Source organism: Clavelina lepadiformis, chromosome 1 (assembly GCF_947623445.1).
Source record: "Clavelina lepadiformis chromosome 1, kaClaLepa1.1, whole genome shotgun sequence".
Classification (NCBI taxonomy): domain Eukaryota; kingdom Metazoa; phylum Chordata; class Ascidiacea; order Aplousobranchia; family Clavelinidae; genus Clavelina; species Clavelina lepadiformis.
Genome location: NC_135240.1, coordinates 23358847 through 23377235, shown reverse-complemented (window position 1 = coordinate 23377235; position 18389 = coordinate 23358847). Strand labels below are relative to the sequence as shown.

At 34.2% G+C, this 18389-nt stretch overlaps 4 protein-coding genes across 4 annotated transcripts; all 4 read right to left on the bottom strand.

Moving 5' to 3' along the window:
• Positions 1-413: 413 nt before the first annotated feature.
• On the bottom strand, positions 414-4024 carry LOC143444222 (uncharacterized). The gene has a single exon (XM_076943384.1). The coding sequence runs from the start codon at positions 4022-4024 to the stop codon at positions 2348-2350; it is 1677 nt and encodes a 558-aa protein (XP_076799499.1). The 3' UTR covers positions 414-2347.
• Positions 3996-7838, bottom strand: LOC143444223 (uncharacterized). The gene has a single exon (XM_076943385.1). It carries the CDS (start codon positions 7836-7838, stop codon positions 6168-6170), a length of 1671 nt encoding a protein of 556 aa, XP_076799500.1. The 3' UTR covers positions 3996-6167.
• LOC143444224 (uncharacterized) lies at positions 7800-12949 on the bottom strand. Its single transcript, XM_076943386.1, has one exon. The coding sequence runs from the start codon at positions 10227-10229 to the stop codon at positions 8841-8843; it is 1389 nt and encodes a 462-aa protein (XP_076799501.1). The 5' UTR covers positions 10230-12949; the 3' UTR covers positions 7800-8840.
• Positions 12950-13077: 128 nt separating this feature from the next.
• Positions 13078-17337, bottom strand: LOC143444225 (exosome complex component RRP43-like). Its single transcript, XM_076943387.1, has 9 exons — positions 17216-17337; positions 15254-15290; positions 14830-14893; positions 14598-14717; positions 14366-14471; positions 14107-14249; positions 13873-13993; positions 13662-13768; positions 13078-13471 (listed from the first exon to the last, which is right to left on the bottom strand). Exons 1-9 carry the CDS (start codon positions 17224-17226, stop codon positions 13371-13373), a joined length of 810 nt encoding a protein of 269 aa, XP_076799502.1. The 5' UTR covers positions 17227-17337; the 3' UTR covers positions 13078-13370.
• Positions 17338-18389: the final 1052 nt, after the last annotated feature.

Here is an 18389-nt window from a genome sequence, read left to right as displayed (position 1 = left end):
CCTAAAATGCGGACACTCTTTAGTGCCCACTAGCGGTTTTTAAAATAAGGTATGAACACATTGTCTGTCAATATGACGTCACAATAGCAATGCTTTGCCTATCCATTGTATACCGGAGTGGATTTTTGAATATAGTGTCGTGAATTCACTAGGCTATTGGGCCGTCTCTGATTTGACCTCTGGTGATCTCAAAATTACAAATTAAATTACAAAACAAAACAAACAAAATTAAATTTTAGCACTTAACATATTCGGTTCGCATCTTCAACTAGAACAGGGGTTCTAAAACTTATGGAGAGGCGCCCCACCTTGACGGTGCGAACAAAACCCGCGCCCCACTTCGAAATCATTAAGCATTAAAAAAACGACAATTTCCTTGGTATTCTCATTTGGTCTGCAACAGACTTCATGTTGCGCTATAGGCTGTTCTGAATTTGTAAGTCTGAATACTTACACTTTTTTGAACTTAGCTTTTCCCATTGATGGGTTATCAAAACAGGTTAAGTAAACCATGAAGTTTCAACCACAAAACAACCACATAGATTTTGGCAGTTGGGCTAGCCATTGTCACTTGTCTAACTGCCTCCTTCACTTAGTTATGGTTGGGAGACGATTAATATTCAATTACTGCGCTTCTGCCTATGTATGTCATTTCATTTTTATTAAAAAATCCATACAACTAAATCCATGATCTACGTTTTATGGCCTTACAGTTAAAGACAAACAAAAAGAAATAATCCATATATCATGTAACAACTACAGATTTGTGAATCTAAGAAAAATCATGCTTGCTTTATCAGATTAACATCAGGTAAAACTTTAAAATAATATAAAACCTTGGGCATCGAGAAATGTGGACCGATTTCCTAAAAAAAAATTTACCTGCAAGGCATAAACATAAATGACAATGATGCAAAAAATATCTCACAACCTTGCTACTGTAAGAGTTGGCACACATTCACAAATGTTTCAGTATACAGTCCTAAGTTTTTGTGGCAGCATTATGTTAAAAAATTATGAACTATATGGAAAAAGATTTTCAGGGACGCAATCTAGACCAAAATAATGTAATGGAAAATAAAACATTAATCATTTCACTTATGACAATTGCACTGTATTCGTTTACTTCTATAACTGATTGACAATATGCATACTAAGTCAGACCTAAGTCTTAAACTGACTATTGGTAACTGTATTAAGCTTTGAAACTGGTATAAATTCAACTTCCCACTGTATTCAAACAAAGAAATATGCATTTATGCAATCAATTTGCAAGAAATGGAATGAGATCAGGGAAGATAGAAAAATCTGTACAAGATAGAAAATACTAAACCAGAACAAAAATTTTGAATCACATGAAATAATGCCATCTCACCAAAGCCAGGCAACAAGTAAAAACAGATGGTGAAAAAGTCTAAATGCATAAAAGTCTTTTAAGACATTACTAAAAACTAACAAAAAAAATTCACATGGAATTTGTACAATAACACACGGGCAAAACTGCAAATGTCCTTAAGCATTGCAAACAATCACAGCAAAAGTTGACCACAACAAAAAAAGTATTGGTCAGTACAGCAAACACAAAGTGAAACACAGTATAATAAACTTTGCAACTGTCACAACAAAAGTACTTGTAAAAACCACTGTTTTGATTTAATCAGCTTTATGCATTATTTTTATTGTCAAACTTATACTCGTCTTAAAAAAACTAAAAAAGCAGCACTTTTGACAGGTGTGTATATTGAAAATAAACATAACAAAAGGGCAGCACACAACAACTTTACATGATATAATGCTTGAAGAAGCAAAAGGTTCAACATAGCAAATTTTTACACTCCATTATATATGAACAAATTTGATATCAAATAAAAATTTATACGTGATGAACTCTTTGGAATGTCTGCAAAATGTTGTAATTTTTCATTTTAACTTCACATTCAGACTATGAAAACAGATTCCACACACAAATTTGCATGAAGCAGATCTAGTTATGCATATCTAAAACTAAGTTTGAAAAAGGAGATCAAATGTATTACTGTCACCAAAAATACACCAAGCTAAACACCTAGAAAATGAACAATGAAGACAAGTATATTGTACAAAACAAATACCGAAGAATACGACTCAAAACAAATGTAAAAAACGTATATCACAGTGATTTTACTTTCACTTATTGAAGCACAATCATACAGCTCCTATGCAGCACAGTAAAAATAAGGCCGGCATATATTGCTAACAGGTCCAATAGCCACTGCAGAACATTGTAATATTGCACATGTAAAAGAGTAGTACTGCAAAACGCAACATTAAAGCATAGTGTGTAATCATGCACGTGTTCAAAAGCTCTTTACTGAGAAATTTCTGTAATCAAGTCATCTATCACAGCTGTAACGCCTGACACCAAATGTGTTGTATTGGTATGACAAGTTTCACACGAAGAACTATCTGAAGTGTTGGTTAAATTTGAAGCATCACTAGATGTGGAAAAATAAACAGTGCTTTCACTTATAACTTTTGCTCCATTAATATTTTTTAAGTTATCTTGATTGACATGGAATTGTTCAATGTTTCTATCATTGCTGCAAACTTTCAACTTAGAGAAAACATTATGTATGTATTTCTTGGGTACTGCACCTATGTACCTTCCCGTAAGTTGATGAAAAAATTTGTCATAGTCTTCTCTCATCCTATAGATTGTTATATTGTTTTTGTGTTGCTTAATAATGTTTGGAATGGAGCTGTCAGGTTTTTCCTCAAAATAAATGCAAGAAAATGTGTGTTGTTTTGGCCACCACCACACTGTCCTTTGAATTTCCTTTTTGAACTGATTCAAGCCAATCATGAATGGATCTTTTAAAGCATCTTGTGTAAGCCTGTCACAGTTCCTTTTGCCTTCAGGTGTGCAGACTAATACAATATGATCACAATGTTTGTTGTCATTAAACCATTGAAATGCATCTTTCATTTTTGACATACTCCATAAATTAAAAGAAACTTCAAGTTCTCCATATTTCTTCAGCATGCTTGCAATACGAGATGAAATATCAAAATATAAATCACTCTTTTCGGCCTGAAACACAAGCATCAATACTGACTTAAAACCACAATCACTGCTTCTTCTTTGTCGTCTTTTGCAGGCCAAAACAATCACACAAATAGTTATAAGCAAAAATATACAGAAGACTACGACTATGGTTATGACAGTGGTGACATTTAATGGTTTTACTGTAATAGAACTTATGATGTCCTCTCTTAAGTCATCATCTCCTGATTCCTGTTGAACATAGTCTTCATCGTCAGTATTTTCAACAAACTTCTCCACACTTTCATCACTCCATATACGTTCTTGAACACAATCATGCGTTTGGAACAAGCGCTTGTTACTACAATCCGGAATGGAGATTGTCCATGAATCACGAAGCATGTCACTGTTTTCATGATACATTGGTAAAGCCATTAACACCAACAAATACAGTTTGTTGGGTCGGATTTCTTCCTTATTTCTCATTCCAATGCAAGCATAGTTGAAAATAACTGGACCAGTTTTTGGTTTGAACTTGAAAGTAAATTTTCTTTTTACTGAAACAAAAGATCGACTTGGTGTTATTGTCAAATAATATCCTGTCACGAATTCCTGAATATCCTGTTGCCAAGTGAGATTCAGTGCTAAGTAAGATTTATTGTTACTCCTTTTGTAAGTGAACCAGGAAACGTTCTGCCATTTTGGACTAGAGGCGGTTGTTTCATTTTCCTTTGAATATGGAGGTGTTGCAATGACTTCAGCACGACATTGTTTTAACGGTTTTCTTGGTGGTAAAATTTTTTCCTTTCCGACAACTTTAACATGAGAGCATTTTGCATTGCAACTATAAACATCACAGTTTACTGATATGCAACATAGGATTATCATCAGTAGACAAAACCAGAAACTGTTTATCATGTCAGACTGAAGCTGTAGATGTGAATTTTCTACATGCCAATAACGACTTGCATAATTCTGTAAATATATGCAAAGAAGAAGCATAATTTTTGTGTCAGGTACAATAATGACAAAACAAAAACTGCAATATAAAATATTACTTATATATATCGTATAAAAAATCCCTTTCTTTAGTGATCTTACATAGATTTGAAGAGTACAGCTCTGCTCTACTCACAGCGTAATATATATACAAACTGCCAACATATAACCACTGCAGTTCTATATGCTACTGTTTGCAATATTACATAACTATTCACATAGTCATATAACAACAGTATGGCAATCGTAGCATGCATGAAAACAGCAATCTACAAGTTTGTATTTTTACCAGTACTAATTTGGCCTTAAATGTTGTTTGTATGTTTGTTTACGCGTTTTACATAGAATTGCTTTCTGTTTTTTAAACCCTCAAAACACTAAACTCTTTCTTATGACAATATGAAAAATTCAGCAGAATGAACTTAAACTGTGCAAATAAGATGGATGAAGTAGAAAACAGATAAGTATGTGACCTTTTGGGTTCAAATGAGAACTTTTAACGAAAATGGTGCAGCTCAATTTGAGTTGATTCGGTATTTTTTAATATGTGGTGGCTCCAATATTATTATTCAAATAATTTTGCAACCTTCGAGCCTTGGTATTAAAAAACGTGGACCCACCCTAATTTCCCACGAAACATTCACCAGCAAGAATGCAAGACAAAAACCGAAATGAAATGACAATAGTGTGATTATCTTTTGCTCTTCCCATCATATAAGAGTTGCACACGTATACACAAATGCTTCAGTTTACTTTTCTAAGTTTTGGGACAGCATTATATTGAAAATTGTATACCATATGGAAATTGATTTTCAGGAAAGCAAGTCAGATCCGAAAAATGCCATAGAAAAAAACATTAATCTTTTCACCAATTATAATTGCACTGTATATTCTTTATGCTTCCTGTAACAGATTGGCAATATGCATATTAAGCCATACCCAAGTCAAAAAATGATTGCCGTTTTTAAACTTGTATAGATTCAGCTTCCCACTTTAATCAAAACAAGAAATATGCATTCATGCAATCAATTTGCAAAGCATTAAATCACATTAGAAAACATAGAAAAAAACGCATGTAAACCAAAAATGAGAACAGGCATTCTGCCTATTCTTTATAAATTAACAGAAGTCATTCACACGATCTTATCAAAATCAGATAACAACTAAAAACAGATGGTAAAAAGTCTTTGCATTAACAGACTAAAAAAAACTACACAAAACAAACATATGAAAAATAGACACAAAACTTGCATCATGACGTATGCGCAAAATTATGTGTATATGTGCAAAATTGCAAATGTCTTTAAACAAAAACATTCCAAAAGTTAAGAACAAAAGTTGGCCACAACAATAAAAGTATTGGTCGGTATGGCAACATTAGAACGGAGCCTATTATAACAAACGTTGCAACTGTCAAAACATAATACTCGTGGACATGAATGAGTTTTGATCTTACCAGCTCTTTGTTTTATTTTTAAAGTCAAATTTATACTCTTGTTGAAGCAGATTAGAAAGCAGCAACTATGACAAGTTTATCATTTAAAGTGAACATGAGAAAAGGGTAGTACACAATAATCTTACTTAAAACAGCGTTTGGAAAAACTGAAAATACAACAAACATTAAATTTCACACTCTACTGTATATGAATGCAGTTCAATAGTTGATATCAACCAAGTATTTATAAGCGACCTTTCTTACAAATATCTGCAAAAGGTTTTATTTTTTACTTTCATCTTCCATTTAGACCGTGAAAACAGATTCAATACACTATTTTGCATGAAGCAGATCTACAAAGGCATGAATTCAGGTTTGACATAGAAGATCAAATGTATTACTGTCACCATAGATACAATCTTACACCAGGCTAAAAATGCAAAAAAAAACGAAGACAACAAGGATATTATAAAAAGAAATATGAAGGAATAACAGCACAAAATATAAGCAAAAAAACATGTATCACAGTGATTTTATTTCTACTCGTTGGGCATAATCATATGCAGCACAGTAAAAATAAGGCCGGCATATATTGACAACAGGTCCATAAGCCACTGCAGAACATTGGAATGTTGCACATATAAAAGATAAATACTGCAAAAAGCAACTTTAAAAGCAAGCTGTGCAATCATGCACATGTTCAAAAGCTCTTTACTGAGAAATTTCTGTGATGGATTCATCTACAACAGCTGTAACATCCGACACCACGTGTGTTGTATTCGTGTGACAAGTTTCACACGAAGAACTATCTGAAGCGCTGTTTGTATTGAAGTCATTAGTGGATGTGGAAAAACAAACAGCGCTTTCACTTATAACTTTTGCTCCATTAATATTTTCTAATTTATGTCGATTGACATGGAATTGTTCAATGTTTCTATCATTGCTGCAAACTTTCAACTTTGAGAAAACATTATGCATGAATTCCTTGGGTACTGCACTTATGTACCTTCCCGTAAGATGACGAAAAAATTTGTCAAAGTCTTCTCTCATCCCATATATTGTTATTTTCGTTTTGTGTTGCTCAATAATGTTTGGAATGGAAATTTCAGGTTTTTCCTCAAAATAAATGCAAGAAAATGTGTGTTGTTTTGGCCACCACCACAAAGTCCTTTGAATTTCCTTTTTGAACTGATTCAAGCCAATCATGAATGGATCTTTTAAAGCATCTTGTGTAAGCCTGTCACAATTCTTTTTGCCTTCAGGTGTGCATACTAATACAATATGATCACATTGTTTGTTGTCATCAAACCATTGAATCTTATCTTTCATTTTCGACATACTCCATAAATTAAAAGAAACTTCAAGTTCTCCATATTTCTTCAGCATGCTTGCAATACGAGATGAAATATCAAAATATAAATCACTCTTTTCGGCCTGAAACACAAGCATCAATATTGACTTAAAACCACAATCACTGTTTGTTCTTTGTCGTCTCTTCCAGACAAAAACAACCACACTAACAGTTATAAGCAAAAATATACAAAAGACGACGACTATGGTTATGACAGTGGTGACATTTAATGGTTTTACTTTAATAGAACTTATGATGTCCTCTCTTAAGTCATCATTCCGTGATTCCCGTTGAACATAGTCTTCATTGTCAGCATTTTCAACAAACTCGTCTACACTTTCATCACTCCACATACGTTCTTGAACACAATCATGTGTTTGGAACAAGCGCTTGTTACTACAATCCGGAATGGAGATTGTCCATGAATCACGGAGCATGTCACTGTTTTCATGGTACATTGGTAAAGCCATTAACACCAACAAATACAGTTTGTTGGGTCGGATTTCTTCATTATTTCTCATTCCAAAGCAAGCATAGTTGAAAATAACTGGACCAGTTTTTGGTTTGAACTTGAAAGTGAATTTTCTTTTTATTTCAAGAGAAGTTAATCGACTTGGTGTTATTGTCAAATAATATCCTGTCACGAATTCCTGAATATCCTGTTGCCAAGTGAGATTCAGTGCTATGTAAGATTTATTGTTACTCATTTTGTAAGTGTACCAGGAAACGTTCTGCCATTTTGGACTAGAGGCGGTTGTTTCATTTTCCTTTGAATATGGATGTGTTGCAATGATTTCAGCACGACATTGTTTTAATGGTTTTCTTGGTGGTAAAATTTTTTCCTTTCCGACAACTTTAACATGAGAGCATTTTGCATTGCAACTATAAACATCACAGTTTACTGCTATGCAACATAGGTGAATCATCAGCACACAATGCCGAAAACAGTTTATCATGTCAAATGCAAGCTGTAGGTGTAAAAGTTCAGAATATCTACAAATAAACAATGATATATATATTTCTGCAATCATGCAAAAAAGAGAAATGCAATATTTTCAAGTACAATAAAGTGAAGGCAAAACTAAAACTGAAAACTACATACATAAGAATATAAAAATAAGTGCCTTATTCACAGTGACTTAATTGGAACTGTGACATAAAAGTTTAAACATGCAAGTAGAACAACTAAATACAGTCAAACCATATTACCATGTAACACATTTACACTTCTATGACAGTCAGATTTTCAAGTCCAAAATTCAGCTAATGCATTATGCCTTTTACCAGTTACAGCAAACACTTTTATAACAAAAACATAGATCCAAATTGTCTCCAAACTACGGAAAAACGCCTTCTGTACAATGTACATGTGCTCCAGTTGTTAATAAAAGCAATCATTATTGAACAATTTGTAATCCTTACATCAGGAAGGCATTATTTATCCCAAATTAAAATGGCAGACAATGAAACAAGTTGTACCCTATGAAACTACATAGCAAAGTACAGTACTATTTTGTGAGAAATGGCTCCAAAAAAGAAAGCAGTCATTGCTAACTGATTAGGCAGCATTCTATCGGTGAAAACTGTTCACCAGGTTACTTTATTGTTCAACTGTGTATGCAAAATTGTTAAATTTTCAGGGAAGAGAAGTGATGGGTTTTGGAACTTTTGGTTTATTTTGGATGTATGTAATGTTATAACAAGGTTTAAGAATTACCACAATATATCTAGCATAGCTCCAAACATATTGTTTACATTGCACATGATTGTAGAAAAATAGTATTGCAAGTTAAAACATGCAGAAAAAAAAGCACAATTAAGCTATATAAACAACCACACAGTTCAATGCATTTTCCAGTTAATGATATCCTACTTCAGCTAAATGTTATTTTAATCACAAATTTTACATGTATTAGGCAATGATAGATGGAGTGGCTGAGACGCAGGATGTTTCACAAAAATAACAAGCTTATAAAACTATTCCACACAGGCTACTAATTATACAGTTTCACTGTGTGCGTCATTCCGTCATTCTAACTCTTGCATAAATGAGCAATGTTTCTATCATTATTACAAAACTCCAATTTCGAGCAAGTGTTATATATATAATGCAATTGAGCTTCTGGTATTGCGGTTTTGTGTTTTCCTGTAAGTTTGTAAAAAAATTTGTCAAAATCCTTTCTCAAGTTATAGAAGGCTACATTGCTTTTATACAGCTCAATGATGTTTGGAATAGAACTTTCAGGGTTCCTTTCAAAATAAATGCAAGAAAATGAGTGCGTCTTTGGATTTGACTGCCACCAAAGTGTTCTTTGAATTTCTTTCTTAAATTGATTCAAGCCAATCATGAAAGGATCGTTTGAAGCATCTTGTGTAAACCCGTCACAATTCTTTTTACCTAGAGGTGTGCAGACTAATACAACATGATCACAATGTTTGTTGTCATCAAACCATTGAAATGTATCTTCCATTTCAGACATGCTCCATAAATTAAAAGAAACTTCAAGTTCTCCATAATTCTTCAGCATGCTTGCAATACGAGAGGAAATGTCAAAATGCAAAGTACTTTTTTCAGCCTGAAACACGAGCATCAATACTGACTTGGAACCGCAATCACTTCTTTGTCGTTGTCTTATCCAAACGATAACAATAAATATACTTAAAAGCAAAAACAAAACAATAATGACTACAATAACGATGACACCAAATGGTTTAGTTTCAGTATCCGACGATGGGGGCGTATTTCTTATTTCAGGATCTGCTGATCCTGATTCACCATTGTCTTCATCGTCATAATACTTATACATATCTCTTTCTGAATTATTTATACAATAACAAGTGTTTTGCAAGAGCTGGTTTCTACAATCTGGAACAGTTACTATCTGTTGAGAACCGGAAGGATAGCCCTTTATGTGATTAATGGGTAGAGCCAGTAGGGTAAAAACATACCCTTCATAGGGCTGAATTTCTTCATTATCATCCCATCCATAGCAAGCATAATTAAAGAGAACTGTACCATTGTTGAATGTGGTTTCAAAACTAAATTTTCTTCTAACTGTAACAAATGATCCAGATCGTATTGTTAAATAATAACCGGTCACATATTTCTGAATTTCTTTTCCATCTTGACTCCAAGTGAGATTCCATGCAACAGAGCATTTGCCATCACTTGTTTTGTAGGGGTACAATAATATGTTCTGCCATTTTGGACTGGGGGCAGGAATTTCATTTTTTGTTGGATATGGAGGATTTCTGATAACTTCCACATCACATTGCTTGAATGTTTTTTTTGGTGGTGGAATACTTTGCCCTTCGCTAACATACAAATGAGCACATTTTTTATTGCAACTAATGACTTCACATTTTATTGATACACAACACAGTATTAGCACTAGTTGAGCAAAGCAGAAGCGCAATTTCATATCACTCTTGGCCAGCAGATATAGAAGTGCAACATGCCTTACATATCTCTGCAACTATCAGAATACAAAATATATCATTGATAACATGCAATTTATACTCACACACCTTGATTACACTATCATTATTTATATCTATTTCATTACATTATTTCACAACCCAATTAGTGTAAGTTCACAAAAGGTCTGAGACTTTTACTTTAAATAACACTTATAACAGTATATATCAAATCAAACTTCTGTGCTGCAGGAAAAAACTAACATTCAGACTTTATAACCAAGACATTTTACATTTCAAAAGTCATGTTTATGCAATTTAAAATGTTTTTTGAGCACCACCAAGGATTATAGGTCAAAGAAAAAAGCAACTGGCCGCGTGCAAACTTAATAAACACAGCAGATATCACTTAGCAATTTTTAAAATATTGTAGATCAAAACATTGAAATGGTTTTCCAAGTTCAATGAAAAAACTTCCAAGTACTCTTTTCGGTAATAAATTAACAACTGAAAAACATATTTATTAGAGAGAAAATCTAAAGGCCTGTACTCAGACTAGCAGTTGCATTCTGACCATTCCACTTTTGTTAATGTCGTATGCATAAACATACATATTTTGCTTACTTTCTTTAACTCTATAATCCTAATTTACATCTCAAGCGTAAACCAACTTTCACTTTCTTAGAAAACTACCTCATACATATGTTTTAAATTTTCACTGTTGCTTATTTGTTTATGTTTCTGTATCAAACCACACTTTTCATCTAAAATCCATCTTATTTTACATAAGATATGCTATAATACCTATGGTGAGTCTAGGACAGCAGTCTTCAACCTTGTCAAAATTTTGAAATGTTAAGAGTTAAAAACTGTTTTTCAGACAAGTAACAACACAATGCATTTACTGAATTTTATGAATTAACAAAGCTAATTGAATTCACATGTACATACAAAAATCAGGGCTTAAACGAAGCACCACTGAATGTGAAATATGTTAAAACTAATTAAAGTGCAAACAAAACAATTAAAATTAACTCCACAAAAATCCTTGCACCATAAAATGACAAAAAAAACGTTCGATCCTATCACATTGATTGGTATCACAATTAAAATATAATTGCATCCAGTGTTGAATTTCTAACTTAATAACTTCCAGAGCGCAAAGCAGATGCCGATCTGGTTATTTTTACCAGCCTGATTTGCACTGTTTATATTGTCCAAAATAATCTAGACCAGATTTATAGACTTTATTACATAAACTTCCGATAAAAAGCAGTCATCGACTATATAACCGTAAAAACAAAGAATTGAAAAAGAATGGAAACAGTGAAATGAGACAAAAATTTTTGGATTGTCAGGGGAAAGTCAACTTATGCAGATTGTGCTAAAACACAGTTCATGTACAACCGGAATGCTTCAAAGAAATAGTGCAACCACAGAAAAGTTACAGTTGAGCTAACGAGAGAATTTTTCAGCATTCAAAGGAAGACAAAAAGTCTATTGTGTAATATCCGTGGCTTAGCAAACCTTCCAATCCGGCTAATAACCTATGATAACAGAACTTCGTTACCTAGCCCTCACATTAGGCTTCATAGTGGAAAGCATGACAGCTGCACCCTCAAAAACAAAGACTTTGTGTTTAAGCTAACGATTTATTGCAGACTACAAAACACAATTTTGCTGCACACCGATTTTACCCATCCTGTACCCAGTCACCTTGATTTTGGCTGTTGTGCACCAAGATCTCACTGAAAGCAAGCCCCTGAGCAATACTTGAGGCTATTTATTTGGCCCTCCAAATAGGGTTTAGATAAAGTATTTAACTAAAGTGAGAAAATGTGTGCTTGAAATTTATCTCGGGTGTGCAGCTGCCACAAAATACAGACCAGCCACAATCTACCAGTTTAAGTTCGGTTTTAATTAAATATGTTTAAATAATATAGCCTTATTCATTTGCGTTACGTGGCTATGCTAACAGTATAAATTCGTCTTTCTTCTGTCCTCAGACTTTACTTTTACATTGCTGGGCCTACTGTACTATGATGCATGTTTTTGCCCTCGACACCTTGCCATATTTTCCTGTATCTTGCCTTAGCTACGGTGTTAACCGGGTGTCCTTCTATAGCTAATATATTTTCCAGTTTCAACATCAGCACAATTTTTCGTACCATACTGTTGTTATTCAACTAGCCTGTAAGCTTACTGAAATGTTACACTGCGTGCAGAAGATCTTCCACTACCAGTCTTTAGTCTGCTGATGGTCAGCTGACTTTTTGGCCTGGTATGTAACACTATAAAAGGGCACTTTCTGTTTAGGAAAAGAAAAACTATAGGCTAAGGAAATAAACGAAAGCTCTCATGTATGGCTCGTATATACGCCTAGGCCAATAGCCTCACCCTTTTTCAACCTTCATACTTTTGTGGTGCATAAAACCAAACGTTGTTAGTAACGGTACCTGCTACCGCCCTACCCAAAAACCCACAATTATTATTTCAACCCCAGAATCAACCGGTATCTTCTTAGGCCTACTACGTGTCTTTTCCAGGCAAGCGATTTGCCACTTGTTTTCACCTGTAAATTGTGACGACACCTTCAAACAGAAGTGGACAAAGAAGTAAAAATAAAAATCAACGCGTTTTGACACCCTGACCGCCAGATTGCGGCAAGCCACCACTTTCGAAAAACAGATCTGTACTAAACGGGGTAATTTGCTTTGTGTATCATGTCTCTATGATCGAACACTACAATCACCAACTGGGATCTATGAAAGTCAACAGCCTTTGCAGTTAATGCCGGTTACTATTCTTTCTTTATATGCTGTTTTTGTATTTTTCGTTGAAGAACAATTGGTCTTGTGAACAACAAGGGCAGTAAATTTATTAGCATCTTTGAAATCAAAATGAATAAAAGAGGTACTGTACCTATACAAGAAACAGATTGGTTGGTGGCTGGCGATTCTGTGTTGTTACATCACACCTATCGCATTACTATCACCACACGCTAATAATGAAGTATTGTATGGGAAGTTTGAATATTTCTACAGTACTTCCTCAACTGGTCTTGGTTGCAATGCAAGAATTTGGAATATGACAGGGTGATTGGCTAGGCACCGTAAAACATATTTATTTTCATGACATATCGAATGTTAAGAGGCAACAGCCAAGTAGAGTTTTCGCATTTCACTTCCATGTTCCACTGCTCGCTTTACACATTTTTGCATCTCAGCTTCAGGCATAGCTAACCCACCTAAAGGGAAAGGTTTAGATGTGAAAAGGTTTCAAAGGTGAGTACAGTGTTTGCATTAACTGAATGTTTCGATATATAATGACAAAAATAAATAAATAAACCGAAAAGTGTTTAAAAACACAATACTTCCGTGTACTTATTGTGCTATTCAATGTTACATATACCATATCAGATTATTGCCAATACCCACCTTGCCTTTGAACATATATTAAGTTATCGTGTTCGTCTGTTACAACAGTAATATTTCCCTCCGTTATATCTTCTTCTTTAAGGGTGGGATCAGCAATTATGTGAGACCTTTATAAAATGAATACTCATTACAACCTAAAGCAATGATTATAAAAAGAATATGAGTTGTAATAATACTCTGTTACCATCTGTAACTACTACATGCTACTGACCCATCAAAAACGGTAAATGTTGTCGCACAAGGCATGCCTCGAGTAGCAAATGCCTTTTTCACTTCCATATTAGTATGTGGTAAACCCGATTCATCATCAACAGTGACTTCTGGAATTTTTACTAAAAAAACAAAATCGTTCTCAAACTATTTCATTCTTTTTGTTGTGTTGCACAAAATATAATGGTCATGCTAATGAACTTATCCAAAAAGATTTATTTCCATGGTGACTTACCATTTTGCAGAGCAGCAATTAACGCAAGCACAGAAGCATCCAATGCATTTCCGTCATAGTTTAGGCATACAAGATCACAGTAGAGAACCCAAACTAATTTATCTTTCATAACACACAAATCTGCAGTGTCTATTACTGTACAGCTGAAACAGTAAAACTCCTTTCATATAAAATTTACACAATACTTTTATTTACAAATTTTGTATTTTCCAGATTAAAAGATATCTAACTATCTTCAAAAAGCAAAATCCTAAATCACCTTTTTAAAAGATTATCAAGAAATTTAGTGATAACTTGTGCTTGCTCGGAGGGAGGACCGGGCTTGAAATGTGATGAACACAAGGCTGACATCTCCATATTTGGTACTAAAATTTAAAAAAATTGATCATTTTCAATTGACTAAACGGCTGACATCAAAGAAGCTCAACCATTTCTCAAATTTTATTTTGAAATTCTGTAAATAAATTTATTGATACCAACAATAAGCACACCTACGATTCCTTTTCCTGGATCTTCAGCAGATGGTATTGTGAGTTCTGCCTTAACACCACAGATAACCATGGTTTCTCCTAGTTTAACCAATGCAGACCCATCAGCAGTTGATATTGAACCTTGCAATTAGCAACAATTAAACAGCTTGACTAGCAAATATAATGACAGCTCATTGTTATTAACATTCAAATATTGTATCATCAGTCTCAGAAGAATAAGTACTATCCTTACCAACATTTAACACAGTCTGTCGGGTTTCCATTAATTCTCTTCCATCAGGTCTGATGTTTTCTTTCTGTGGAATGCCATGCAATAAATTTACTTCTAAATTGCTTGATATACCTGAATGAGCTGATATATATTACCAAGACAATATTAAAAACTAACGAAGTATTTCATTTGTCACAAGAATTTATGCACTATGGATGAAAAAGTAAATATTTTGGTATGAACGTGCTTTCCACTACAGTTTAAAAATGATATAGTTTTGACTGACACAAAGTGACTGCACATTTATCAAGCAATATGTTTTGCTTTATCTATCTGCATATTTACACAAAGTTCCTGTCATATATTATCGAATTCAATATTTACAAAAACATAGAAAACTTCAATATAATTGAACAGGAGATATGCTCTCTGTATCTGAACTTACCAAAAATGTCTTATATGACTCAACAGGCTGAAGATTTCTGTAAAAATATTAAAAACAAAGGTGAAAAATTATATTTGTTTGAAATAAGTGCTGGGACGGGAGGGAGAGGTAAATATTGGGGAACTGTCATTACTTGCAAAAATAAAGCAACCAGCAGACCAAGCAAAACATCAACAGTTATCCACGATGTTATAAAAGGCACAACAGTTTCATGCACTTTTCTATAGCATTAGAGTGTAGCAAGAAAGATTAACATATTTATCAACTACAAAATGTTTGAGGGCTATATTTCAGTTTATAAAACCGAGTGTGTACTGTATAGCATAGGGCTTCTTGGATACACTCAAAAAATTATTCAATTGCATCATTATTGTTCTAACATAAAAAAGCTTTATGTATCATGTGTCTATGATCCGAAAAAAAGAAGTCTGTTACGAGAAATAATTAGCTTTTTATATGTTAGAACAATTATCATTTAGCCATTTATAATGTCTTCCACTGCAGACCCAGCAACACACAATATATATAAGGGAAATATTTATTTTACTTGCAGCAATACACTTCCCGCTAATTATAAATTATAAATTTGGCAATCGAACTTGTATATTTCCAAATTGTCAAAAGGATAATGCAAAATGCTAGATTAATTATTTTTAGTAATTGGCTTGGAACATTAGCGCATGTATTTTGGGAGTGCGTGAATGCAAAATAGGAATTTAATAATAATCTTGTATTCCTTCTTGTTTTCATATTAGTAGCATATATTAGTTCGTCAATTTATTACCGTGCAGACTGGTATAATATGAAGCTAACCAGTTGGCGACCTAGACCTGAATAAAAAAACTTCTGAGCATTACTACTGCATGTTGGCTCAGAGACTGGTAAGGTACTAAGGCTATTAGTGCAGCAGGTTAATTAATTGGACACAGATATTACATTCGAGTATTAAACTACTTAATAGCCCCGGCACACACAAACAAACAAACAATGCTTTTGAAGCAAAAACAAATAACACAAAGGACATAACATTTTTGTACAGTCCTTTGCAGTCTTTGAAAGGATTATTCAAAGCATTACAAAAAGGCAACTAGGCTGTGCAAATATGTAAGCTTTTTCAAGTGTGTACAGTTAAGTCCTATAATATCATGCTATCCCTATTAGAAAGTTTGCTTACGGTCAAGTACTAGAACAAATTTACCCACAAAGTTTGTGCCACGCTAACAACAGACTACCAATAATATAGATTTAAATAAGGGGCAAAATTATAGTCTTGTATCAGTAAATTGGTGCATACACTAAGTTCTATGACGTAGAAACCCGACGCAGCATACAAACTTTTCCAGTAGGGCTCCACGTGCAATATTGCCTTCACACGTTTGCACTTAGCAAAATGTAAAAACTGGAGAAAGGTTTTTACAAATGGTCTATCGTCCTACTGGCAGACTGGACTATGCTTATTGTTATAAGTATCACACTTGGTATGGTCCCGACTGGAAAGTATGGCAGCTTTTGACAAGAAATCGTGCCTGCAATGAGACGAATTTTGGCATGATGGAAACCTCAGTTCTTTGTTTATTTATTATAAATTGGCGTGCAAGCAACCAATTTTTATCTGTTTATTTAACATAAATCAGCGTGAAGATAGGACAGTTGGGTGGGCAGGGGGAAGAATCTCGTGCATGCAGGTGCCACACTTTTCACTGTGGTGTGGCATCATTTCAACTTTTTTACTTGGACTTTTTATACCAAATTCCCCAACTGTTAACCAGAATCACTGTACAGGAGCAAGTGTCGTTAATACCTTGCTCAAGGGCATTACAAAGGTAGCCCCAATGGCTTTCACCACTCTCGCAGTCTGCTACCTTCTACCGAACTGACTGCTTCACCAAAGGTTTTTAAGAAATAGATTACTATGTGTACAGATCAATTCATACATAAATAAGTTAAGACAGTTTTACTTACAGCAATTCCATTTCCGCCTAACTTTAGTAAATTATATGACCAGTACTGTAATTTCGCAACCAATGGCTAACACAAATGCACGCAGTCTTCAAACAAGGAATATTTCTTTTCTACTATCGTATCTGGTAAATACCCTTATATGAAATTTGTACAATGTAGGCAAGGTATCATATAATTTTTGCAATCAGCAGTGCGGAGCGATGCTAACCGTCATTGCACAAAAAACATGCTCACAAACAATCAATGGATGAATAAAACTTCCAAAGCTTCAAGTCCGAGTCTTTTACCGTTTAATTAAGTTTAAATAGACAGATGTTGAAAGGAAGAACGTTATAAACCTTGTTATGATGTGAGTACGGATACGGGCCTTAAGCAGTACAAGATCAGTTCATCAGCAACTTGGCTGATGCTAGCAAAAATACAATAGGCCGGTCATTCGGAGTTACAAAATCGTTTCATACGGCATCTTAAAATAAACAGACCGTCTAAAATAGCCAGCTGTTCCGCCATCGCTGACATTAGGTTACATTTGTTTTTTGCAAAGCGAATTATTTTGCAGAATATCGAAACTCGTTATTTGCTATGATTTTCGTAAACACTTTTCAACCCATTTTAGCCTATATGAGAGTATGTGAGTATTCTCATACAGACATTTTAAGCTCAAAGGACAGAAATGTAGTGTAACGGTTGTGGCGGGCAAGGCCACACACAGTAGCCATCCAGAATTTATGAAAAATCTTTTTATTCATTTTTTGCAACATTTTACTTTACATTTTCGTTTATCTTGGCGACCTGGTGAAGTGCACACTTCGACAAGCACGTGCTGAAGCGAGAATGCTCTTAATATTTAGTTTTGTTTGGTTTATAACGCACGTTTGAAATGGAAGTTTTTCTGGCGTTCTGATTTTAAGTGCTTACTGGAATGAACGGTCAACCTTGTTGAGGAGTCAGAACTTTCAATTATTATATATTTAATTCACCTTATGCGCCATATTGTCATCAAAGTGTTGTTATCTAGTATCAACATGAAGTCATTTCAATGTAAAACATGTACTTTGCCAACGGGACTCCATTTCTGTCATTCATGCGTGTAAATTTTCTGTGAACCTGTGACCGTCTCACGGTTCCAACACAATTTAAGATACCCCGGCACAGAAGCTGACTGAAATTTAGC

Excerpts from the sequence above, each read along its gene's own strand:
- LOC143444222 (XM_076943384.1), bottom strand. The coding sequence starts at position 4,024 with ATGCTTCTTCTTTGCATATATTTACAGAATTATGCAAGTCGTTATTGG.
- LOC143444223 (XM_076943385.1), bottom strand. The coding sequence starts at position 7,838 with ATGATTGCAGAAATATATATATCATTGTTTATTTGTAGATATTCTGAA.
- LOC143444224 (XM_076943386.1), bottom strand. The coding sequence starts at position 10,229 with ATGAAATTGCGCTTCTGCTTTGCTCAACTAGTGCTAATACTGTGTTGT.
- LOC143444225 (XM_076943387.1), bottom strand. Across the intron at positions 14,894-15,253 it reads AGTCATATAAGACATTTTTG|AAAGAAAACATCAGACCTGA; the intron begins GTAAGTTCAGAT and ends GGCATTCCACAG. Across the intron at positions 14,250-14,365 it reads CTTGATAATCTTTTAAAAAG|CTGTACAGTAATAGACACTG; the intron begins GTGATTTAGGAT and ends TTACTGTTTCAG.